Genomic DNA, 26,167 nt, shown 5'->3' on the forward strand with positions numbered 1-26,167 from the left:
ACTAAATAAACCACTGTCTGACACCAATCTTCACGTGTAAACAATAAATTAAAAATGTAAACTGTATTTTTGGGCCCAACAACCCTACATTGTATCCCTTTATACAAAAGCACATACATACATTCTTTATGTAATGAAAAACTGGATGAAATAAATAATGCAACAGAACAGAATAGTTATTTTTTTTCAAAAACTCACTTGTTTTTTTCTCATAACTTACTTGCATTCAGTAGTGCATCTGTGTATGCCAATCACATCACAGAGATAATATTTCAGAGGAATGTAAGTGTGGTTCTTAAAGCCGATGGCGTAATAAGATGTGTAGTCAACAATCTTATCAGCATCAACAAACTCAGTAGCTTGAGCAAGATTTGGTACTTCAATTTCATAGCAAAGAAAATCACGGTTGAAAGCTACAGTGTCATACACTTGACATTCAAAGCAATACAATAAAGAATCTGCAATGAATATGTTTTTTATAAGTCCAAATACAGGGGAACCTTCTACTTCATTAATAATAATCACTGACTTCTGGCAGACAAACTTATTGCCGTTCAGCTCGAGCCATTTTACAGACACAATATGGTGCACCTTTTCTACACCCAAAAAATCCTTCAGTTTACCCTGTACATATTGTGCATCTGTCACACCAGACACTGGACCCATTACCGCCTCTTTTGAAAAAATTGGGTGTTCCATGCTGCTGACATTTTGACAGCTTTCATACATCTGGTTGTGCTTTACCAGAGACTTGCATACGTTCTTGAAATTTAATTTTGATGACCACTGTTTGAAAAAGCAGTGTTTGGACCTAAAGCTTTAATCTGTGCTGGAATGTGCACCAGATAATGCTGTTTTGGCGTTATATTGTTCTCAGGAAACAATTGCTTCATGTTAACTAAGTGCTGCTTGATAAGTGTTTTGAGGTTTGATATGGTTGCAAGAGAAATTACTGGTGCGAACAAAATTTGTACTATCTGTATTAATTCAGTAAGGGCTTGAATGTATGCACTTCTTTCACAATTGTCCAATACAAATGGTAAAATCTTGAGGAGGACAAGCATTTGACCAGAAGATTGCTTCAATTTGTTGTCATTTGATGACAGTGTTGTAACAGTTATAGGAGATGGTTTGTCTCTGACATCAAAAGAGTACGGGTATCCTAGTACAGCGCTATTGAATGTGTCTAGGTCAAGCTGTCCTAACAGGACCAGATGTTTCAACACACTTTTTATTTCAAGTGGTGCTACTCCCTCAAGTATTACATGCATGATATCTTGCGGAGTTTGCTTAATTAGATCAAATGATGGAAAATCTACTAATTTGCTTTTCCTGTTAATTCCATATGTGGTTTTCAAACTGTTTCTTAAAAAATCAGTAGGGGCCCTCTCAATTTCATTACATTGTCTGATGTGCCAACCTAATGTCCGTTGAACAAAGCTGTCCTCATCAAAGTAAAGCTGCATGTCTTCAAAACTGCACTCGCAGTGTCTGCATTTACAGAATGAAAATCCAACTCCCTCTTTAAACCCTGTAACCTCATGCTGAGCCAAGGTGTCACCGCAAAATGAGACTAATGCTCCATATACAACTCTCTCATCCGCCACTGTTTTGATTCTCACACCATTGTACAGCAAAATCAGATCTTCCAGTATTCTATTCAGTATCACATCAACGCTACACTGAGCAATATCCGTTGCTTTTGCAATAGCAAGTAGACGGATAGCAGCCAGCTTAGACCTATATTTAGGATGTATATTCCCTAAAGTATAGTACACCATTAGAAGTTTGTTTTTTGAGGCATGTGACCCCAGAGGATTACACAGTTCTATTTCGTCAGTATACAGTATCAGCTGTAGGGCATTGGGTCTAACAGAGAACAATGGATGTGATTTCAAAATATCACCATCAATGATGTCCTTTAAAAATCCAGCCCTACATGTCTCTACACCTTTGTCAAACATTGATAGAACCACAGGATGTGAAAGTAATTGTTCCAAACTTTTGATCAAAGGTATGTAGTAAATGCACTCAGATCTAATAGCAAGAGCACGAGAGGGTCCTTGTCCTTTATAGCATGCAGACCGGGCAATCTCAATTTCTTGTGCTTCCACTACTCCAAACAGCTCCTTGACGGTTGAGTCCTGCATATATGTAGTGGAAACTCTGGCAAATGGGTCTTCAAAACTATCAAAAATGTCCATTGACTCACTAAGCAGCTGATCTGTAACTTCTGAATGTCTCTGGAATACCCGTGCCATCTGATTTTTCAAACTGTCCAGCAGTGAAGCTTGGTAGTTCTGCACTCCAGCTACAATATCATTGACTGCACTCTGGGGGAAAAACAAAAATGCCTTATTCATTATCAGCATCTGAAATTATTCAAATTGTGCAGTATCTGTATCAGTCAGTCCATAATTTAACTGTATGGTTGCTTCATTATGTATATGTAATGCTTGACATTAAATACACAACATAATTTAGTTGGTTCAAAAAATACCAAATTTGGTTGGTAACTTTCAATATAATAGCAATCATTAATTCAGTGAACCTAATAGCTTAAACACACATCTTTTCACACTTATTACTGCATAATTATATCACATTAACAGTAACGGACTGACAAGAGCCAGTTGCAGTGTTTATGTACAGTATATAGTTACAACACATTAACTTACCTGTGATAAACGGTGTTTCTCTTTAGCAGAGAGCACAAAGGCAGTGGCATGTTTCTTCAGTAGATCCACATTAGTCTCTTCATGTATAGCACTTTCTCCTAGCTAGAGATAAAAAGAGACATCTCATCTTTAATATTTAATCAATATTATGATATCAACATATTAACCATTTCACGAGTATATATGCTGAATACGGCAGTTAAATCCACTTCACTTGAACAACGAAAAAATATTAAATGATATAGCAGTGATTAAACTCTGTTGCGCGCATCCCACGCACCGTCAGATAAGCACCTGAGTGAACTTATCTGAAAGAACAACGAGTCGATTCCACGTCAACATGCAGTCATTGGTCGAATCGACACCGACTCATTTGAAGAATCGATTCAATATTAATCGACTCATTAGTAAAAGAGGACAGACTGGTACAGACAGCTGAAACTTACGGGCGAAGGTTGTTTTTTTGTTTGTTTTTTTTTTTTTACTTGGACAGAGTTAACAGATAAGCTGCACAGATACTCTGCTAGCTGAAACACTTTATAGGTAACTTACTTGTGTAGATTCGGGTAGTACTTCATCCTGTTCCGCCTGGGCTGTAAGCGCTGTGTCTTCAGTAGAAGCTGGCGGAGCGCCATCCGGAGCTGGAGCAGCGTGACCTCGGGCATTTTCGGTGGTGGAGCAGCCAACATCACTAACAACACCTGTTGGTGTGCTTGCTGTAGTGGGTTCGTGTGCCTCTAGTGCTGACTGAATGCTAGGTACATCAAAATTCTCCAAACATCTTTCTCTCGGTTGCATTGGAACATATCTGGCTGTACACAGCCCTGCACTGTCCTCCGCGGCTTTACCCGCCGTTCGGTCTCCACTGGGCCTCATACACTTGCGGCTGAGGAGATGCGAGGCATGGCTCCGTTTGACGTGGTAGTAAAAAGAGTTGTACACTCTGTATTCCTGAGTGCAGCCGTCAATGCCGCAGATGACACGGAAATTCGGACTACGGCTGTGTACCGTATTGATGTGGTTCAGCAATGCTCTTAATGTCACTGCCACAAAAAGGCAGCAGATGAAACAACGCCAAATCATTTTACTGTGTAAAGACACCCTCATAACAGCCCTAACCGAGGCCTCGACCCCACAGCAGACCGCGAAAAGGATCGTTGTAGTGGCGGAAGGTTACATCAATAGGAAAGGGTGGTACGCTGTAAATCATTTGAAGTTGGTAATGCTTTAAATATATACAACTCAAAATAAGGTGTTTAGGATGTAAGACTATTGTAATTGTCTTAAATTTCAAAGTTTGTTAGTAATTTTTAATAAATTTTATAGCCCATTATTTGAACAGCGGATGTAGACACTACAGACGTAGTACTGCGGTTCGAGTAGCGCCCTTCTTCCTCCGAGAAAAGCGGGAACGGCTGTTAACAGACTGGAGAATGGAGCTGCACTGTTAGCTCACCGCTAGCTATCTGGATTGGCTAGCAGTTAGCTAACTAAAGTTTTTTTCTGTGTACCGTTAGCCTGAAGATGAACCTTGCTCACTAATATCAAATCTCCTTGTAAGCCCTGTTGCCTTTGTGAGCTAGCTAAAAGTAAGATATCTGACTTTTGCTGGGACACCCTTGGAGACCTTAGCTAGCTAACTAAGCTACATATCTGGAACCCACTCCCTCAGATGTCCGTTATGGAAAAACTGGACGCAGTATCAGCGGCTACCTTACAAGGTAAAATATCATTTAAGTTAAGCATGTGCTGCTGCCCCTTCGTGTAAATTGTGGTGAAAAATAACTGTTTCATATTCAGAGTTGAGCAGGTGTGTAGGTTATATCATATGTTTCTTACTGATTCTTACAGTAAGCTTATTTTTGCATGATTATTGTTTTCCTGTCTCACAATTATTATGAATTAAACACTGATGCATTTATATAGTATAATTTATAGAATGTGTCAAAAATAATTATATTAAGACCACAAAAGAGAAAACATGGGAATTAGGCTTATACATGACCCCTGGACAGTGTAAGCCTTTGTTAGTTGATTTATTATTTTTTTTATCTGTTGACATGCTTTGTGTAGCACTGCAAGTACTAGAAATGTACAAATAATGTTCAGGGAAAGTGAATGATAAGTTAAAAGTATTTGCATATATATATATATATATATATATATATATATATATATTTTTTTTTTTTTTTTTTTTTTAGCTGCAAACATCAGTGAAGCCTTGTTACCAACCCTGTCCCGTGAAGACATACGTGATCTTTTTCCTGGACCTGAACATTTTCTTAGGAGAAAAGCCATATGGAACCTGTTTCACACAGATCAAGAGGTACAGAGTAATTTAAGTCACAAGTCACTCACGTTTGAATGCACATTCACGATCCGCATTCAGTCAGTTTTAACAACTAATTTAAATAAATTTTAATAAATAATCTTCTTTTAATTGATTCATCACTATATACAGATCTATATGTGTGTATATATATGGGTGTGTCTCAAAACCTAGTGAGCTGTGTAAGTAGGCACTGACTACGTAGGCAGCTGCTTAAGTAGCAGCGTTCTATCTGACATCTCTCCTCATAAATCACATTATTGAGACGCTTTAGCTAGAGAGCAACTGCGTCACGGCTTGTTACCGCCCACTGCAGCACGCCACCAGTGTTTTAGCTGGTTGCTAAGTTACCAGCCAGCATCCAAAACAATAGCCCAAGGCTTAAAAATCCGCTAGCATAAATGCTAATGGCTTCAGTATAAAACTGCAAAATGATCAATATGAAAACTGTTGTAGTTAAAATTGCATGTTAAATTTGTGATTACCAGCCAAGTGTTTCAGTTTATGAATTGTAATATTAGCTTAATGTTCTTCAGCAGGGGCAGCAGGCAGCATCCCCCAATCAAGAGAATGGTTCGAATGGCAGAGGGCTGGCCACTGTACAAGTCAACCCTTGTGTTTCAGAAACTCCTCGGTCTCCTGATGTGCAAGAGACTCCGAGAACCTGGCAGCTACCCAACCCTGAGTATGTTGTGTATACTGACAGTGAGCTGGAACATATTAGAAAGCAGTATTTTGAAATGCAGCTTGTTGGCCAAGAAGGTGGATGCACTCTTTCAAAAGAACTTCGCTGCCGATTAGTGAGGAACACGGTGACCAACATGGTGTCCATCATCAGAGCAACTACTACTGAATTTATGTATCCATCCAAAAATGATTTCCAGGCTATGGCAAAGCGGCTTGTGGAGTATTATCCAATGCTTCGTGATAACTCTGTGAACTGCAGACACCCTTGGGTAAGTGTTTGTTCCATTTGTGAACCAACTTTTCATTAATATCACACTGTAAAGTTTCACTGATGAAAAACACAGTACACCATCCATGATAGATCATGAAAACTGAACTTATATTTTTGTAAATATAGTATAATGTATAAATGTCTGCATACTTTCCGGCAGGTAAAATATTTCATATTTTGATTTAGTGCTGGGCAGTACTGTAAAAATATGTGTAATTTAATCTCATTTAATTCTGTTTTCATGAAATCAGCCTCATGCTGGCTAAATTATTTATTAATTGTAGAGTTTTTTTTTACACAATTTGCACTAGTTAGGATCTAGAATACATGGTTTACAAAAATGACCCCATAGTAAAACAAAATGTGCAGTCTAAATATTTAGTTGTAAATTGTGAAATTAAATGAGTGCATTACTTTAATGTCTTTCACATACAGGAATTGCTTTTTAAGCAATTACTGAAAAGACTCCACAACATAAAGACACCAAAAAAGCGTCAGGGACCTACACCACAAAGACAGAGGAAACGAAGACGACTGAATTTGGAGTGTTCAGATGATTCAAGCACATCAGTCTCCGAGTCACCAGGAAGCACGGCATCAACTGTACTCTTAGACAGAACAAGAAGCAGCGCATCATCTTTGGATGGCATGAATTCACCTGCTGGTAAGTGTGATTTATTGTGATTCTTTTATTATAGATTATATTTGTAAAAAACTGACTGCTTTGTTTTTAAACAGAAATTGTTGACCAGAGAGGAGAAGCTACTGAAGATCTAGGAGTCCATTCTGGCACTGAAAGTCAGCAAAGTCAAGCAAGACATTACCATACCCTGCAAGAGATGTATAAAAGGCCGAAACCTAACAAGGAGGCAGTTGCTCAGCTGCTTGACCTTGAGTTTGATGCTCGTAGAGCCTTTATCAACTCTGACACCTTGAGAGACCAGGACAGGCCAGCTAACATACTACAAGCATACCCCTGTTTCAGAGAAGTAGATCATGTAAGCAAATGTATTTATTTCTTGTACGCCCCTAACTAGAACTTGAACATGTGTTAAATCTTTTTGTATGGTTGTGTGTTCTCGTTTATTTGCACCAGGTTATGGACGAACTTCGCCGTATTCTTGACAGATCTAACCCTGACTTTATTTCTGACCTGAAGACCCGCTGGGAGAGCTTTAATAGCAAAGCTCAGTTCTATGGGGTATTTAAAAAGGTTCTGGGACCGCCAACAACACAGGACAAAGGTTAGAAACTTTTCAGGATTTTTTTAAACAGCTGCTTATACACTTAAGCTTAGACATCAGGGGCTGCAGATCTTCATATTGGGTGCTGTGAATTGAAACAGATCCAGAATGGTGTTGTGCTACTCCAGAACATATTGGAGGTCCTCTAGCTAGACCTGAGCTTGATGTTTAAAACAAAATGTGTGAACATTAATTTGTAAATTCATTAATACAGACTACACACTACCCTATCACACTGATTTAAACACAAATAATGGTAATCAAATGGTCAACACAAAAAAGTATATTAAATAATTAATCTATTTATGTCTGGAACAGTGACACGCTCTGTAGCCATGATGAAGGCTCTGCCTGAGATGTTCCCTTCACCTGTGGCCCTACCCAAGAAGTTGGGACATGCAAGTGAGGCGATGGTGCATGTTCTTGAGGTAAGAAATGCCTTGTATGTGAAATTTATCTAAGACAAAATTAGGAGATTGTGAATGCCTTTTGGAATACTTTTGTTTGTGGTCTGCAAATGATATAATAAAACTTGCCTTGCATGAGTAGTGCAATGAACCCTTGTGTGGAGGGCCAAGGTTGTGTGCTCTATCCTGTGTAACGGTGAATTCACCATTCCATTTCAATTTTTATTTTCATCATCAGGTTCCAGATTTCTCCTTGAAAGTAGTTTGATTGCAGTTTGTATTCTAAACTTCATAATCATTAGAAACCAAATTTAGATTATAACTTTGATTTAAATGAATGTTTCAGACAGCATATTCTATACTCATATTGATTTTCTTTGTTACAGCCCACAGAAAACCCAACCACCTACCTTCAGAGAAGACCAGTCTTCAGTCCAGTTCTGATCGTTTGTGATAACAACTGCATGCTGGCCATTGGGTCTACACCTGTGACAACTTTTCCAAAAGAAAACATAGACACAGGTGTGCTCTATCTTTTAGCGTACTACTACGCATTTCATCTGACTTATCCAAAGTGCATTGCAACACTCCTGTCAATACTTCAGACAGAAGTTCTGCAGGATGCCATTCATGATCGGGATGCAACTTCATCCTACAAAAAAACTTTGTCAGAGTGGAAAAAGTTCATTGGGGAGTAGAGAAAGTACCCTATGGCCATGCAGCAGTTGCTATCATTACGGGTATTTGTTACACCCCTACTGATAATGTGATTTGATTTGTATTACATACATCATTATTTGGTCAGTCAAACAATTCAGATGAAAAAATGTAAGATGTTTGATGTGTAAATAATAGAGCTGGTTGTTTACTACGTTTGTGTTTAAATAACAAAGCTGCGTTAGGTATCTTAGTTCATAAAAATGCTCTTTCTCAGAGAAGTTTAATTGTTAAAAATAAAACACCATAACAAACTCAGGAACATGGTGTTCTTTTGTTTATCTAAGCCAAAAGAGACATGTGTCTTTTGTTGTAAGTTTTAAAATGAGGTTGAGTTACCACCACCATACTGCACACTTGTTAAATTCTATGTAGCCTCATTGGAACTATTTTTGTAAGTACATATTTCATGTCTCTGGAATTAATAAAAAAAGATTGACCATACTGGATGTGGTTGTTTTTACTGTTCTTCATTTAGAGTACAATATTACTGCATGTGTCTTATTATAAGAATTACAGTCTTAAATTAGAAAAAAATAAATTAATAAAGGATTCTAATTTTAAGATTTTTGTGACCAAATGAGGTTTTGTGAAAATTCTCAAAACAAGATTAATATGCTAGTTTTGGCATTTTATAGATCATTTTTATGATGTTTGATCAAGCGGGTCTTGCTTAAATCTAGTCATAATGTCTTATATTAGTTAATTTTTACTGTTTTTTGAGATTACAAGATAATTTACACTGCAAGATTTTTTTTCTTGTTTCAAGAATTCTTAACAAGCTAAATTTTCTCACTATACTGGCAGATAATTTTGCTTGATTCAAGATTTTTTTTCTTATTTTGTTTTTATTTTTCTTATTTTTTGACACTGATTTTTTGCAGTGTACAATGAAACGACATGGCTTTGGCCTACATGTAGCAAGGTTGTGACTATAAAGCATTTCAGAAAATACCCACAGGAACCTGGACTTAGGAAAGGGTTATAGCAGAAGCAGTCAATATCCCGGCTAGCTCAGTCCTTAATGCATCACAAACGGTCAAACCCATCAAAGACTAAAGAGCTGATTCTCTGCCTCTCCTAGTAACAGGATCAAAACATGTATGGTCTCTGTAAACGAATCCTGGAAAAGTATAATAATATCCACATGTTTATTCACATTGTTTTCTCTGTAAGCTTCACCTGGGAAAACTACGACTTCGACAGTGAAGGGCAGTGCAATATACTCCGCAAGGTTTGCAGTCTGCGAGTATGTGCGCAAGTTATGTCTGTCTGTGAGGCTCCCTGAGAGATGGTTTGGAATTTGGACGTATGGTGCCATTTTGTAAATTACAGAATCATAACCTTAAACAAACAAGACTATGGCAAGAAGCTTCCTCCCTACAGTCGGCATCTCGGCTGGCGTTTTCTCCAAACCAAAACAAATGATCAAACCATGAAAGAGGAATGGTCTCTAAATCATGTTTAAACCACAGCTCATCTGGGCTTAGAAAACAAAACTTGTCACACCCTCTGCGCTAATCCTTGTTGAATACATCCTGCTGTTGTCATTTCCCAGGAACGGTGTGGGCCATGCGGCATTTTTACTTTCCCTCAAGTTTGCCTTGTATTCAGACGATCAAGATGGTGATTCATAGGGTGCTGAAAAGGAATCCAGAATATGTAAAACTCAGAATTAAACAATATGTCTACAATGAAACGACATGGCTTTGGCCTACATGTAGCAAGGTTGTGACTATAAAGCATTTCAGAAAATACCCACAGGAACCTAGACTTAGGAAAGGGTTATAGCAGAAGCAGTCAATATCCCAGCTAGCTCAGTCCTTAATGCATCACAAAGGGTCAAACCCATCAAAGACTAAAGAGGTGATTCTCTGCCTCTCCTAGTAACAGGATCAAAACATGTATGGTCTCTGTAAACGAATCCTGAAAAAGTATAATAATATCCACATGTTTATTCACATTGTTTTCTCTGTAAGCTTCACCTGGGAAAACTACGACTTCGACAGTGAAGGGCAGTGGCCAGATACTCCCCATGGTTTGCAGTCTGCGAGTATGTGTGCAAGTTATGTCTGTCTGTGAGGCTCCCTGAGAGATGGTTTGGAATTTGGACGTATGGTGCCATTTTGTAAAATACAGAATCATAACCCTAAACAAACAAGACTATGGCAAGAAGCTTCCTCCCTACAGTCGGCATCTCGGCTGGTGTTTTCTCCAAACCAAAACAAATGATCAAACCATGAAAGAGGAATGGTCTCTAAATCATGTTTAAACCACAGCTCATCTGGGCTTAGAAACCAGAACTTGTCACACCCTCTGCAAAAATACCTGTTGAATACATCCTGCTGTTGTCATTTCCCAGGAACGGTGTGGGCCATGCGGCATTTTTACTTTCCCTTGACTGAAAAGCATTTCAGAAAATACCCACAGGAACCTGGATTTAGGAAAGGGTTATAGCAGAAGCCGAACACACGTCCGATGATTATAAACCCATGGCAAGTAGAGGAAAGTTGCCTTAAAGCCTTGGCTCTTCTGGGATTTGAACCCAGGACCTCTCGCACTCGAAGCGAGAGTCATAGCCCTATATAAAGCAGCCAAAAAACAAGTCACCAGTTTCACCAACTCAATTCATTTTTTCTTGCTGACAAGAGTGTAGGAGAAACCACTCAACTCAAGCATTACTGTTCTTTGTAAAGGTTGGGCTCGTCCGGGATTTGAATCCGGGATCTCTCGCACCCTAAGCGAGAATCATACCCCTAGACCAACGAGCCAGCAGATGCCATCTTTTGGCACAGCAGTAAACATGTATGGTCTCTGTAAACGAATCCTGGAAAAGTATAATAATATCCACATGTTTATTCACATTGTTTTCTCTGTAAGCTTCACCTGGGAAAACTACGACTTCAACAGTGAAGGGCAGTGGCCAGATACTCCCCAAGGTTTGCAGTCTTCGAGTATGTGCGCAAGTTATGTCTGTCTGTGCGGCTCCCTGAGAGATGGTTTGGAATTTGGACGTATGGTGCCATTTTGTAAAATACAGAATCATACCCCTAAACAAACAAGACTATGGCAAGAAGCTTCCTCCCTACAGTCGGCATCGCGGCTGGCGTTTTCTCCAAACCAAAACAAATGATCAAACCATGAAAGAGGAATGGTCTCTAAATCATGTTTAAACCACAGCTCATCTGCGCTTAGAAACCGAAACTTGTCACACCCTCTGCAAAAATCCCTGTTGAATACATCCTGCTGTTGTCATTTCCCAGGAACGGTGTGGGCCATGCGGCATTTTTACTTTCCCTCAAGTTTGCCTTGTATTCAGACCATCAACATGGTGATTCATAGGGTGCTGAAAAGGCATCCAGATTATGTAAAACTCAGAATTAAACAATATGTCTACAATGAAACGACATGGCTTTGGCCTACATGTAGCAAGGTTGTGACTATAAAGCATTTCAGAAAATACCCACAGGAACCTGGATTTAGGAAAGGGTTATAGCAGAAGCCGAACACATGTCCGATGATTAGTAAACCCATGGCAAGTAGAGGGAAGTTGCCTTAAAACCTGGGCTCTTCTGGGATTTGAACCCAGGACCTCTCGCACTCGAAGCGAGAGTCATAGCCCTATATAAAGCAGCCAAAAAACAAACCACCAGTTTCACCAACTCAATTAATTTTTTCTTGTTGACAAGAGTGTAAGAGAAACCACTCAATTCAAGCATTACTGTTCTTTGTAAAGGCTGGGCTCGTCTGGGATTTGAACCCGGGACCTCTCACACCCTAAGCGAGAATCATACCCCTAGAACAACGAGCCAGCAGATGCCATCTTTTGGCACAGCAGTCAGTATCCCAGCTAGCTCAGTCCTTAATGCATCACAAACGGTCAAACCCATCAAAGACTAAAGAGCTGATTCTCTGCCTCTCCTAATAACAGGATCAAAACATGTATGGTCTCTGTAAACGCATCCTGGAAAAGTATAATAATATCCACATGTTTATTCACATTGTTTTCTCTGTAAGCTTCACCTGGGAAAACTACGACTTCGACAGTGAAGGGCAGTGGCCAGATACTCCCCAAGGTTTGCAGTCTGCGAGTATGTGTGCAAGTTATGTCTGTCTGTGAGGCTCCCTGAGAGATGGTTTGGAATGTGGACGTATGGTGCCATTTTGTAAAATACAGAATCATAACCCTAAACAATCAAGACTATGGCAAGAAGCTTCCTCCCTACAGTCGGCATCACGGCTGGCGTTTTCTCCAAACCAAAACAAATGATCAAACCATGAAAGAGGAATGGTCTCTAAATCATGTTTAAACCACAGCTCATCTGGGCTTAGAAAACAGAGCTTGTCACACCCTCTGCAAAAATCCTTGTTGAATACATCCTGCTGTTGTCATTTCCCAGGAGCGGTGTGGGCCATGCGGCATTTTTACTTTCCCTCAAGTTTGCCTTGTATTCAGACCATCAACATGGTGATTCATAGGGTGCTGAAAAGGCATCCAGATTATGTAAAACTCAGAATTAAACAATATGTCTACAATGAAACGACATGGCTTTGGCCTACATGTAGCAAGGTTGTGACTATAAAGCATTTCAGAAGCATTTTTCCTCCCCCTCTCTCTTTCAATACCCACACAGCGATTTGTTCATTCACTTTAAGCGATTTGTTCACACACACACACACACACACATACATACAGGCATATCTAACAGACACACACAGAGACACACAGCACACACACACACACACATACATACAGGCATATCTAACAGACACACACAGAGACACACAGCACACACTCACACAAACATACAGGAGACACACACAAACACAGCGCAGACACATAGGCATACACGACCGATACATGCAGGCACAGACACACACACACAGACATATAGTGCAGATACACACACAAAACATACAACACAGGCATACAGCACACTTATACAACACATACACCTCTAGTAAACATCCAACACTCAAACAGCTAGTTTTAACATGAGTACACTGAGGTTTGTTACATGGAATGTACGTGGAGCTGGTTCGAGGGAAAAGAGATTGAAAATTTTTAATCGGCTAAGCGACTTGCAAGCAGATATTGTCTTTCTACAGGAAACACATATGTCAAAAACACCTACATACACACTGACCTCTCCTCAGTTCCCTCATGCGAACTCAGCCTGCTACAACTCAAAACAAAGGGGGATGGCCATACTAATTAACAGAAGGATAAACTTTTCCATTAGCAACAATATAACAGATCCTGAAGGTAGATTTATAATACTTAACTTGTCGATTCTAAATATGCATTTATGTATTGCTAATATATATGGGCCAAATGTTGACGACCCCTCCTTTTTTCATAATATCTTCACTGCACTCTCTGATCATTCTGACACCAAACGAATAATAGGAGGAGATTTCAACCTGGTGCTTCATCCAAAAATCGACAGGCTCAGTACAGCAGTGAGTCAAAGGAACTGGCAGTCTGCAGACACTCTAAAACAATATATGAACAACTTTGGGCTCTCTGATGCGTGGCGTTCACATCACCCCACTCTCCGGGATTACACCTTCTTCTCAGCAGTACACCATTCACATTCTCGTTTAGACAACTTCTTAGTTAGCAATTCTATTATGATGGATGTCACAGACACTCAGATTCACCCTATCACTATCAGTGACCATGCACCGGTATCTCTCTCTCTGGCACAGAAAAGAACCACACCAACAAATAGGAACTGGAGATTAAATACATCATTACTTAAAGAACAAGATTTCATTAATTATTTCAAAAAGGAATGGACAACATATTTAGAAAATAACGACCTGCCAGGAACATCACCGTGTGTTCTTTGGGAAGCAGGAAAGGCAGTAATGCGGGGGAAGATAATATCCTACTGCACACATAAGAAAAAAAAAAGAAAAAATACAGGTATTAGAATTGGAAGAAAAAATAAAACCCTTAGAAGCTGCCCATGCGGCTTCACCACAAGAACACACAATGAGCAAGCTGAGAAAACTCAAACTAGAATTAAATGAAATAATAGACAAAAAGACACAATTTTTACTGCAAAGGTTGCGTTGGCAGAACTTTGAACATAGCAATAAATCCGGAAAATTCCTTGCTAACCAGTTAAAGCTAAATAAAGAAAAAACAACTATCTCTTCTATTAAAGTCTCAACTGGAAACATTACTCATGATCCACAACAAATAAATAAAGCTTTTAAAGAGTTTTACAAAGCCTTATATTCATCACAGATTAATCCTTCTAACGCAGCTATTGAAGAATTTCTTAATAATATAAATCTCCCCAAGCTGAAAAATGAACAAGTTGTTGCCCTGGATTCACCACTTGCTTTATCCGAATTACATGAAGCCCTGCAGCATCTACCAAATAACAAAGCCCCAGGCCCAGATGGATTTCCAGTAGAGTTCTACAAAGAATTCTGGTCTGTGCTAGAACCAACCTTTTTCAGAATGGTAACTCAAATTCAAAATGAGAACGTACTGTCCCCAGACATGAATTCTGCTAACATTAGCCTACTTCTTAAACCAGGCAAAGACCCTACACTGCCTTTTAGCTATCGCCCAATTTCACTCATAAACGTAGATCTTAAAATTATTTGCAAAGTCCTTGCCAGAAGATTAGAGGAAATCACTCCACTTATAGTACATCCTGACCAGACAGGTTTTATCAAGGGTAGACAATCAGCCAATAACACACGCAGACTAGTAAACATAATAGATTACTGCACAATTAACAAATTAGAAACAACCATTGTATCTTTAGACGCAGAAAAGGCATTTGATCGGGTAAACTGGAAATATTTATTAGCAGTCCTACACAAATTTGGATTTGGTTCAACCTTCACAAACTGGATCAAAACCTTACATAGCTCTCCTAGTGCACGTGTTAGGACAAACGATATCACTTCACAAAGCTTCACTCTGCAGAGGGGCACCAGGCAGGGCTGCCCACTATCACCCTCACTTTTCGTTATCTTCATTGAGCCATTAGCAGCAGCAATTCGACAAAATACAAATATTAAAGGAATTAACACAGAAACTACAAACCACAAGATAAGTCTTTATGCAGATGATGTATTACTTTTCCTGGAAAACTCCCAAGCTTCTCTCCCGAATACAATTAGACTAATAGATAGCTTCTCTTCTATATCAGACTATTCCATCAACTGGGGAAAATCAACAGTTTTGCCTATAAACTGTAGTTTCCAGAACACAACCGCCATTCCACTACAATCAGGTAATATTAGATATTTAGGCATACATGTCTCTGCTAGGCTTTCAGACTTAGTGCAGTTAAATCATATCCCTTTACTGAAAACAATAGAAGATGATCTCAAACGTTGGAACGCCTTACCTATATCACTCATGGGGAGAGTCGCTACCATTAAAATGATGGTTTTACCAAAAATCGACTATTTATTCTCACTAATCCCAAATAAACCCCCTGCTGCTTGGTTTAAGTCCTTAGATTCAAACATCTCACAATTCTTATGGAAAAATAAGCCATCAAGAATAAGTCTGAAAACTCTACAAAAGCCGAAAAACAATGGTGGTTTAGAACTACCAAATTTTTATAATTATTTCTTAGCCAATAGATTACAATACATTTCAAAATGGATCAAACCTGACTTACTAGACAGTCCATGGTTGGACCTAGAACAAGCATTCTGTAGAAAAACAAAACTCTCAGACTTACCTTACATTAGCTCTAATATTAAGCGCCACGACGCTTTTAAAAGCCTCAGTATAAATAGCTCACTGACAGCCTGGTGGGAATTTCTAAAACTAACTCAGTCTCCACTTATTCCATGCAAACTAACACCCATTTGGAACAATCCAGACATTTGTCAGAATAAGAAAGTACTAAATTTCACATCATGGCGTGAAAAGGGAATAAAAAATTTAGAACATGTTATTAAAGAGGGAAACTTTATCACATTCCAGGAACTCATATTAGAATATGGAATAAACAACAGTAAATTTCTTGAATATCAACAATTGAAATCCATCATTCAAGAGAGATTTAATCCCAACCAACTAAATTAGGAAATATCAACATGGGTAACTGAATTTTTAAATTTATGTACCCCTAAATTATTATCAAAACTGTACAAATTATTATTAAAATTTGATGACTCAATCTCCCTCCCAATAGCCAAATGGGAACGTGATGTCTCTATCAATCAAGATCAAAGCTTTTGGACAGAAATATGTTCAAATATCTTCAAAATAAGTAAAAGCCCCAACTTACAACTTATACAATACAAAGTCCTTCATAGAGTACATTATACAGGACAAAGGATGTTCCAAATGGGCCTAGCACAATCAAACATATGCACCCACTGTACAGCCAATGTAACCGATAACTATCTGCATGCTATATGGGATTGTAGGCCTGTTCAGATGTTCTGGCACAGGATATGTACAGACTTGTCCACGTGGCTTAAATGTTGCATCCCAACCTCACCCAGACTGTGCATCTTAGGAGACGTCAGTGAATTGGTTATGGATGCAAATACATCACACATAGTTCTCACTGCCCTATGCATCGCCAAGAAAACCATCCTCATTAACTGGAAGCAAAAAAAAGATCTACATATTACTCTTTACAAAAATTTATTATTTGATCACATTAGTCTGGAAAGAATGTCTGCTTCCTCTAAAAACCAGTTGGAGGAATTTAACTCTCTTTGATCCCACTGATCAACTCCACTAGTTAGTCGGGGTGGTTGGCTGTGGTTTCATCTCCCGGATGGCCTAGTTGGTGGCTGGGAATTGACTCTGGGATGACTGCTTGTGTCGGTAACTTCCTGAGTAAGCTGGGGGGCCTCGGCGGCTGACCTGGGGTGTCTGTGTGCTTGCCCTGGTTGGTGGTGGATGGGTGGGGGCTCGGGGGGCGCCGCCGTTTTGCCTCGGGTGCAGGTCCGGGGATGCGTGGAGGGCGGGTGCAGGCCCTGGGTGGGGTAGCTAACCTCCCCTCCGGGGCTAGTGGCGGGACCCGGGGCCCGATGCCTTAGAGCCGCCCGACCACATGCTGGGTCCCTGCCCGTGCGGGGATGGCTTGCGCCGCTGCGGGCGCACCACCGGGTGGGGCGGGTTGACCTTGCGTCGGGGCGTCGGGTCTGTGCCTTGGGGTTCTGGGGTGCCTGAGTGGCGGGGGTGGGGCGGTGTCCAGTGGGGGGGGTGTGGGGTGGACTGGGGGCAATGGGTTCCTGACTCAGGCCAGCTTGTCTTCTGTCTCGTTGATGTCTGTTGTTGTTTGACTGGAATGGTTCGGTACAGGTGTATATAGGTGTGGGGGTCTATGTGTAGGTGTATATATGAGAGCAGGTGGATGTTTGGGTGTATATAGAGGATGAATGTGTCTAGGTGTACATATATGTCTAAGTGAATGTGTGGGTACACATGAGGGTAGATGTATATGTGGGATGGGTGTGTGTATGTGTGGGGGTGTGTGTGTGCGGGGGGGGGGGCTGTGTGTGGGTCCGGGGGTGTGTGCGGTGGGGGGGGGGGTGTGTGGATGTGCGGACGCCCGCGTTCGCATGGGCATGTGGTGCTGTGTGGTTGGTGTTGCTGGGCGGGCTGCTCTCTGCGGTGGGGGAGGTGGGGGCTTGGGCGGGGTGGCGGCGTAGGGTGTCTCCGTGACCTCCCCGGGCCGACCTCATCCTGCCTCGAGCGGGGGGACAGTGAAACGCGGAGCCTCATGAGCCAGCTAGTCAGCTGGCTCTCCTCTTCCAGAGGATCATTGCCTCTGGACCTACATAACCCCCCCTCCATCCACCCCCAGACACACACACACACACACACACACACACACACACATACATACATACACATACATAGGGGCTGGGCCGGGGGCATTCCTGGCGTTCTGGGGTCGCTGCCCGGGCCCCCGCCGCCCCCGCCGCGGAGGGTGGCCGGTATGGCGGTGCCAGCCATGTGGCATTGTATGGTTGGGTGGGTGTGGGCGTCTGTGCGCCCGCGCGCATTCTTCCCTGGCGTGCGCCCTCGCGCATTCTTCCCTGGCGTGCGCCCTCGGACTCGTGTGCAGTCGTGCATGTTCCTCCCGTGTGTGCGCCCTCCCGCACGTGTGCACGTTCGTCCCATGTATGCATCCATATACAAACTGTTACTGGCTGGCCTTTCCATTCGCCCCCACCTCATCTAGGGGGACGGGGGGGTGTATATATGGGTGGGTGTTTGTACATATTGGGGTGATGTGTATGTATATATGTGGGTGTATGTATGTATGTAGGAATGTATATAGGTGTGGAGGTATGTGTGCGTAGGTGTATATATAGGGGTGGAGGAATATAAGGGAGTGAAGGTATGTAGATGTATATATGAGGTTGAGTGTATGTGAGGACAGCTGGTTCTGGGTCGGGGGATTGTTGTCCCCGGTCCTCTCCCGGCTGCTCCCCTGTGGTTGCTACTTCCCCCGCAGATGGGGGGCGCCTTGGGGCTTCAGGGCCTGGCCTGGTACTCCTGATGCTAACACATTTTCATTAAAAATATCAAATGTATAAACAAAATGAAATCAAATAATTAAAAAATAAATGAAGAAAAAGAAACACTGACAAGATGAGCCTATAATCTATAGTGCTCATTTTGGAAAAGTAAATCTGTTTGGCACAGTAACGCAGTCTGACCATAATTCTGATTGCAAATCCGCCAGACAAGACAGGAAAAAAAAAAAAAAAAAAAAAAAAAGTATTTCAGAAAATACCCACAGGAACCTGGATTTAGGAAAGGGTTATAGCAGAAGCCGAACACACGTCCGATGATTAGTAAACCCATGGCAAGTAGAGGGAAGTTGCCTTAAAACCTGGGCTCTTCTGGGATTTGAACCCAGGACCTCTCGCACTCGAAGCGAGAGTCATAGCCCTATATAAAGCAGCCAAAAAACACATCACCAGTTTCAACAACTCAATTCATTTTTTCTTGTTGACAAGAGTGTAGGAGTAACCACTCAATTCAAGCATTACTGTTCTTTGTAAAGGCTGGGCTCGTCCGGGATTTGAACCCAGGACCTCTCGCACCCTAAGCGAGAATCACACCCCTAGACCAACGAGCCAGCAGACGCCATCTTTTGGCACAGCAGTAGTAATCCCAGCTAGCTCAGTCCTTAATGCATCACAATGGGTCAAACCCATCAAAGACTAAAGAGGTGATTCTCTGCCTCTCCTAGTAACAGGATCAAAACATGTATGGTCTCTGTAAACAAATCCTGGAAAAGTATAATAATATCCACATGTTTATTCACATTGTTTTCTCTGTAAGCTTCACCTGTGAAAACTACGACTTCGACAGTGAAGGGCAGTGGCCAGATACTCCCCAAGGTTTGCAGTCTGCGAGTATGTGCGCAAGTTATGTCTGTCTGTGAGGCTCCCTGGGAGATGGTTTGGAATTTGGACGTATGGTGCCATTTTGTAAATTACAGAATCATACCCCTAAACAAACAAGACTATGGCAAGAAGCTTCCTACCTACAGTCGGCATCTCGGCTGGCGTTTTCTCCAAACCAAAACAAATGATCAAACCATGAAAGAGGAATGGTCTCTAAATGATGTTTAAACCAAAGCTCATCTGGGCTTAGAAACCAGACAAGAGTGTAGGAGAAACCACTCAATTCAAGCATTACTGTTCTTTTTAAAGGCTGGGCTCGTCCGGGATTTGAACCCGGGACCTCTCGCACCCTATGCGAAAATCATACGCCTAGACCAACGAGCCAGCAGATGCCATTTTTTGGCACAGCAGTCAATATCCCAGCTAGCTCAGTCCTTAATGCATCACAAACGGTCAAACCCATCGAAGACTAAAGAGGTGATTCTCTGCCTCTCCTAGTAACAGGATCAAAACATGTATGGTCTCTGTAAACGAATCCTGGAAAAGTATAATAATATCCACATGTTTATTCACATTGTTTTCTCTGTAAGCTTCACCTGGGAAAACTACGACTTCGACAGTGAAGGGCAGTGGCCAGATACTCCCCATGGTTTGCAGTCTGCGAGTATTTGTGCAAGTTATGTCTGTCTGTGAGGCTCCCTGAGAGATGGTTTGGAAATTGGACGTATGGTGCCTTTTTGTAAAATACAGAATCATAACCCTAAACAAACAAGACTATGGCAAGAAGCTTCCTCCCTACAGTCGGCATCTCGGCTGGCGTTTTCTCCAGACCAAAACAAATGATCAAACCATGAAAGAGGAATGGTCTCTAAATCATGTTTAAACCACAGCTCATCTGGGCTTAGAAAACAGAACTTGTCACACCCTCTGCGCTATAATCCTTGTTGAATACATCCTGCTGTTGTCATTTCCCAGGAACGGTGTGGGCCATGCGGCATTTTTACTTTCCCTCAAGTTTGCCTTGTATTCAAACCATCAACATGGTGATTCATAGGGTGCTGAAAAGGAATCCAGAATATGTAAAACTCAGAATTAAACAATATGTCTACAATGAAACGACATGGCTTTGGCCTACATGTAGCAAGGTTGTGACTATAAAGCATTTCAGAAAATACCCACAGGAACCTGGATTTAGGAAAGGGTTATAGTAGAAGCCGAACACACGTCCGATGATTAGTAAACCCATGGCAAGTAGGGGGAAGTTGCCTTAAAACCTGGGCTCTTCTGGGATTTCAACCCAGGACCTCTCGCACTCGAAGCAAGAGTCATAGCCCTATATAAAGCAGCCAAAAAACACGTCACCAGTTTCACCAACTCAATTCATTTTTTCTTGTTGACAAGAGTGTAGGAGTAACCACTCAATTCAAGCATTACTGTTCTTTGTAAAGGCTGGGCTCATCTGGGATTTGAACCCAGGACCTCTCGCGCTCTAAGCGAGAATCACACCCCTAGACCAACGAGCCAGCAGATGCCATCTTTCGGCACAGCAGTCGTAATCCCAGCTAGCTCAGTCCTTAATGCATCACAAAGGGTCAAACCCATCAAAGACTAAAGAGGTGATTCTCTGCCTCTCCTAGTAACAGGATCAAAACATGTATGGTCTCTGTAAACAAATCCTGGAAAAGTATAATAATATCCACATGTTTATTCACATTGTTTTCTCTGTAAGCTTCACCTGGGAAAACTACGACTTCGACAGTGAAGGGCAGTGGCCAGATACTCCCCAAGGTTTGCAGTCTGCGAGTATGTGCGCAAGTTATGTCTGTCTGTGAGGCTCCCTGGGAGATGGTTTGGAATTTGGACGTATGGTGCCATTTTGTAAATTACAGAATCATACCCCTAAACAAACAAGAATATGGCAAGAAGCTTCCTCCCTACAGTCGGCATCTCGGCTGGCATTTTCTCCAAACCAAAACAAATGATCAAACCATGAAAGAGGAATGGTCTCTAAATCATGTTTAAACCAAAGCTCATCTGGGCTTAGAAACCAGACAAGAGTGTAGGAGAAACCACTCAATTCAAGCATTACTGTTCTTTGTAAAGGCTGGGCTTGTCCCGGATTTGAACCCGGGACCTCTCGCACCCTAAGCGAGAATCACACCCCTAGAACAACCAGCCAGCAGATGCCATCTTTTGGCACAGCAGTCAATATCCCAGCTAGCTCAGTCCTTAATGCATCACAAAGGGTCAAACCCATCAACGACTAAAGAGGTGATTCTCTGCCTCTCCTAGTAACAGGATCAAAACATGTATGGTCTCTGTAAACGAATCCTGGAAAAGTCTAATAATATCCACATGTTTATTCACATTGTTTTCTCTGTAAGCTTCACCTGGGAAAACTACGACTTCGACAGTGAAGGGCAGTGGCCAGATACTCCCCAAGGTTTGCAGTCTGCGAGTATGTGCGCAAGTTATGTCTGTCTGTGAGGCTCCCTGGGAGATGGTTTGGAATTTGGACGTATGGTGCCATTTTGTAAATTATGGAATCATACCCCTAACCAAACAAGACTATGGCAAGAAGCTTCCTACCTACAGTCGGCATCTCGGCTGGCGTTTTCTCCAAACCAAAACAAATGATCAAACCTTGAAAGAGGAATGGTCTCTAAATCATGTTTAAACCACAGCTCATCTGGGCTTAGAAAACAGAACTTGTCACACCCTCTGCAAAAATCCTTCTTGAATACATCCTGCTGTTGTCATTTCCCAGGAACGGTGTGGGCCATGCGGCATTTTTACTTTCCCTCAAGTTTGCCTTGTATTCAGACCATCAACATGATGATTCATAGGGTGCTGAAAAGGCATCCACAATATGTAAATCTCAGAATTAAACAATATTGTAAAACTTAGTGTTCGCTTCTTCACGGTCTTACCAAGACTCGGGGCTGTGGTTTACTTCGGTTGGCGATAGGTAGCGAGGACGAGGAAACAAAGAAGAGTGAAGGACCCGGTGATTGAGTTCGGTGGAGCCACTTTTAATAAAAACCACACAACAGCTTCGGCTACTCAGTGCTGCAGGTCTGAGAGAAAAAACACAACCTCTCTCTACTGCGTCCTCTACACAACCTTTCCCTCTTTCTTAGCCCCACCCCCTTCACATACGTCACACCGATATCTTGCAAGGAACTAGAACTTTCACAGCTTATTCAAATAAACAATTATTGGAATCATTGCAAATTATTGCTCTTACATATACTCCCTCACCCAAAAAGAAATGTCCTCATTTCCAACACTAGCAACAATCAATCAAAGAAGAAATGAAAATGTCGCAAAAGCATAAAGTCAACAGGTAAGGGAGGAGAAAGGCCGAGATGAGGCCAATATCAACAACAACAAGAAAAAAAAAAAATCAGAACAATCAGATCAAAAATCAGAACGAGTAAATGTAATCAATACATATGAAAGTCTTTGAGGTGCGCAGGCACCCGACGCTGGCGGCGAGCCGAGCCCATGAGGGTAAGGGATTGGCTGGGGGATGGGTCCTGAAGGAGAAGAGGGGGGCCTGGGGGAGCAGGAACAGGTTCCTGGGGGGCAGAGGTTGTGTGTGCCGGAAGGGTGTGTGTCAAGGGGCTGGGTAAAGGTGGTTGTGAGACTTCTCTGCGCGCAGAGCGTGGGAGCATGTTTGGCAGGGTCGTGAGGGGACGGGCCAGCTCTGAAGCTTCAGGTGGGTCAGGCCACAAGGGACAGATCAAAGAGGTGGGAGGGTTAGGAGGAGCGGACAGCGGAGCTCGGACAGCAGTGCCATGGGGGCCAGGGAAAAAAGGTTTCAGCCGATTGTAGTGTAGGACTTTGGGCGTATTTAGTGGACGGGCCAAGTCACGTACCCGAAAAACAACAGGCAAAGGATTTTCCGCTGACACGACTGGGCCCAAGATCTCATAAGGGCCAATCCAGCGTGGGGCAAGCTTATTACGGTGGTGGGCTGGGTCATCTACTAAAACTAAGTCACCAGGTGCATAAGTTCTATAGTTGAGATGGCGATCGTAGTACTTTCGCTGGCGCTCTTGGGCTCTGTCCCTGAAAGCCGTAGCCGATTCGTAGGCTTTCCTAAGCCGCATGCGCAGAGAAGAGGCATATACAGCCGGAGTTGCAACTGACCCTGAGGAGACAAAATCAGGAGTGTTGAGCAAAGTGTCCACTGGGACATGGGCTTCCCGTCCATGGGCCAAGAAAAAAGGAGTAAATCCAGTACTGGCATGGACTGTGGTGTTGTAAGTCATTGCAACTTGAGGGAGATGATCATCCCACTCTTGGCCCAAGTCAAAGAGGTATTTGGCCAGTTCACCTTTCAGTGTGCGATTATAACGTTCCACTATGCCATCACATTGAGGATGGTAGGGCGACGTACGAAGCTTGTGAATTGACATCAGACTGCAAAGGTGTTTCACGAGGTCAGATTCAAATTGCCGTCCCTGATCTGAGTGCAGAGCTTCAGGGACACCATGCTGAGGGATGTATTGTTCAAAGATGCAGCGTGCCACAGAAATCGCTGTTTGAGTCTGCAGTGGGTAGAGGTTGACGAATTTTGTGTACAGGTCCATAAGAACCAATACATAACGGTTGCCTTTGGGTGACACAGGAAGTTCCGTGATATCAGCAGCCACCATTTGAAAGGGTCGGCTAGGTGAAATCGAGACCAGCGGAGCTTGGGAACTGGGAACCGGTGACCGCCGTGACTGACACGCGGCACACTGACGACGATATTGTGAGATGTCAGAGGACATGTAGGGCCAATAGAAGGAGCGCAAAGCCCTGTCCAGCGTTTTAGCCACGCCGTAATGTCCTGCTGCAGGGTGCCCATGCAAGAAACGTAGCACTTCAGGCACTAGTAGGCGAGGGACAACCACCTGGCCAAGGTGACCATTTGGAGAGGAGCAGCGTACATGCCTACATAAAAGGCCATTACATATCCTCAGACGAGGGAACTGCGACCACAACTTGCGAAGGAATGGGGATGATGTTCTGAGTTTCCAAAGGGGTGGGCGCCAGCCACGTTCCAACCAGCCAAACACCATTGCAATATCTGGGTCATTCCGTTGTTTTGTGGGGAGATCCCAATCTGCCTGAATGCGAACCAAGTTAATGGAAATGTGAGACGAGTCAGTCCCCTGCAAGTGGCAGGCTGGGGCCTGGAAATATTTCTGCCTAGAATGTTCAGGAGCTGTCTGGGTTGCCGTTGTGGCCATAGGAGGCTTCTCAGGCATGGAGGGAGAATGTATATCAGATGAAGTGTTGTGGGGGCGGCGGGACATGGAATCTGCATTGAGGTGTTTAGTGCCATCACGGTAAACTACAGTCCAGTCGTGGAGGTCCAGTTCAACAGCCCAGCGTGCACGCCTACCAGTGGGATCCTGATCCAATGGGAGCTTTTTGAGGCCCACCAATGGCTTGTGGTCTGTGATGATGGTAAATGGATGAAAAGCCAGGTAATGACGAAAGTGGCGAACAGACCAGACAATGGCGTATAGCTCGCGATCAAATGTTGACCACTTCCTTTCTGAAACTGAGAGCGTATGACTGGCATATGCAATGACATGTTCCTTTCCCGCCACCCTTTGAGACAGTACACTCCCGATGGCATGAAGGGAGGCATCCGTATACAGTAGGAAAGGAGCAGACAGATTGGGGAAGGCCAAAATGGGTGGTGAGGTCAAAGCATGTTTCAGTGTCTTGAAAGCATCAGCAGCAGCCAGAGACCAATCGAAGAGCACTCCTTTATGAGTGAGTCGATGCAAAGGTTCAGCAATGTGAGAGAAATGCTTAATAAATCTCCTATAATAGGAGCAGAGACCCAAAAAGGCTCTCACCTCTGTAGCTGAGTGAGGAACAGGCCATGACGCAACCTTTTCAGTGTTAGAGGGGTCAGGCCGAACACCTGCACTAGAGACTTGATGGCCCAAGAATGTGACTGAAGAGCAAGCAAGGTGACACTTGGATGGCTTTAATTTGAGGCCAGCAGAACGAAAACATTGGAAAACCTCTCTCAAGTGCTGGAGATGTTGGGCAAAATCAGTACTATACACAATGATGTCATCAAGATAAATTAAACAAATATTCCAGTGGAGGCCACGGAGAACCAACTCCATCAAGCGCTGGAAGCTCGGGGGGGCATTGGAAATTCCCATAGGCATCATCCGGAAATGGAACAGCCCAGTCCCAGTAGAGAATGCCGTTTTTTCTTTGTCTCGAGGGTGAAGTGGGATCTGCCAATATCCAGCAGTGAGATCAATGGTGCTGAATACACAGGCACCAGCTAGCCTATCCAAAGTGTCATCCACACGAGGAAGTGGATGGGAATCCTTGATTGTTACTGCATTAAGTCGGCGATAATCCACACAAAACCGGTGGGTGCCATCTTTTTTCCGGACCAGCACCACCGGAGCTGACCAAGGACTATGGGATTC

General features: G+C 42.6%; 2 protein-coding genes and 3 non-coding genes across 5 annotated transcripts; 1 reads left to right on the top strand and 4 right to left on the bottom strand.

Moving 5' to 3' along the window:
* Positions 1-340: 340 nt before the first annotated feature.
* LOC119265428 lies at positions 341-3,761 on the bottom strand. Its single transcript, XM_037546110.1, has 3 exons — positions 3,231-3,761; positions 2,679-2,780; positions 341-2,333 (listed from the first exon to the last, which is right to left on the bottom strand). Exons 1-3 carry the CDS (start codon positions 3,759-3,761, stop codon positions 771-773), a joined length of 2,196 nt encoding a protein of 731 aa, XP_037402007.1. The 3' UTR covers positions 341-770.
* A 532-nt stretch (positions 3,762-4,293) lies between these two features.
* Positions 4,294-8,777, top strand: LOC119265398. The gene is made up of 8 exons (XM_037545843.1): positions 4,294-4,399; positions 4,880-5,004; positions 5,544-5,963; positions 6,401-6,629; positions 6,704-6,963; positions 7,062-7,209; positions 7,528-7,637; positions 8,003-8,777. Exons 1-8 carry the CDS (start codon positions 4,351-4,353, stop codon positions 8,312-8,314), a joined length of 1,653 nt encoding a protein of 550 aa, XP_037401740.1. The 5' UTR covers positions 4,294-4,350; the 3' UTR covers positions 8,315-8,777.
* Positions 8,778-11,032: 2,255 nt separating this feature from the next.
* Positions 11,033-11,104, bottom strand: trnap-agg. The gene has a single exon. It is a non-coding gene; the product is annotated as a tRNA-Pro (tRNA).
* Positions 11,105-19,363: 8,259 nt separating this feature from the next.
* trnap-agg lies at positions 19,364-19,435 on the bottom strand. Its single transcript has one exon. It is a non-coding gene; the product is annotated as a tRNA-Pro (tRNA).
* Positions 19,436-21,157: 1,722 nt separating this feature from the next.
* On the bottom strand, positions 21,158-21,229 carry trnas-aga. Its single transcript has one exon. It is a non-coding gene; the product is annotated as a tRNA-Ser (tRNA).
* Between the last annotated feature and the right edge of the window lie 4,938 nt (positions 21,230-26,167).

The sequence above is a fragment of the Pygocentrus nattereri genome, chromosome 16 (assembly GCF_015220715.1).
Source record: "Pygocentrus nattereri isolate fPygNat1 chromosome 16, fPygNat1.pri, whole genome shotgun sequence".
In the NCBI taxonomy this organism is placed as follows: domain Eukaryota; kingdom Metazoa; phylum Chordata; class Actinopteri; order Characiformes; family Serrasalmidae; genus Pygocentrus; species Pygocentrus nattereri.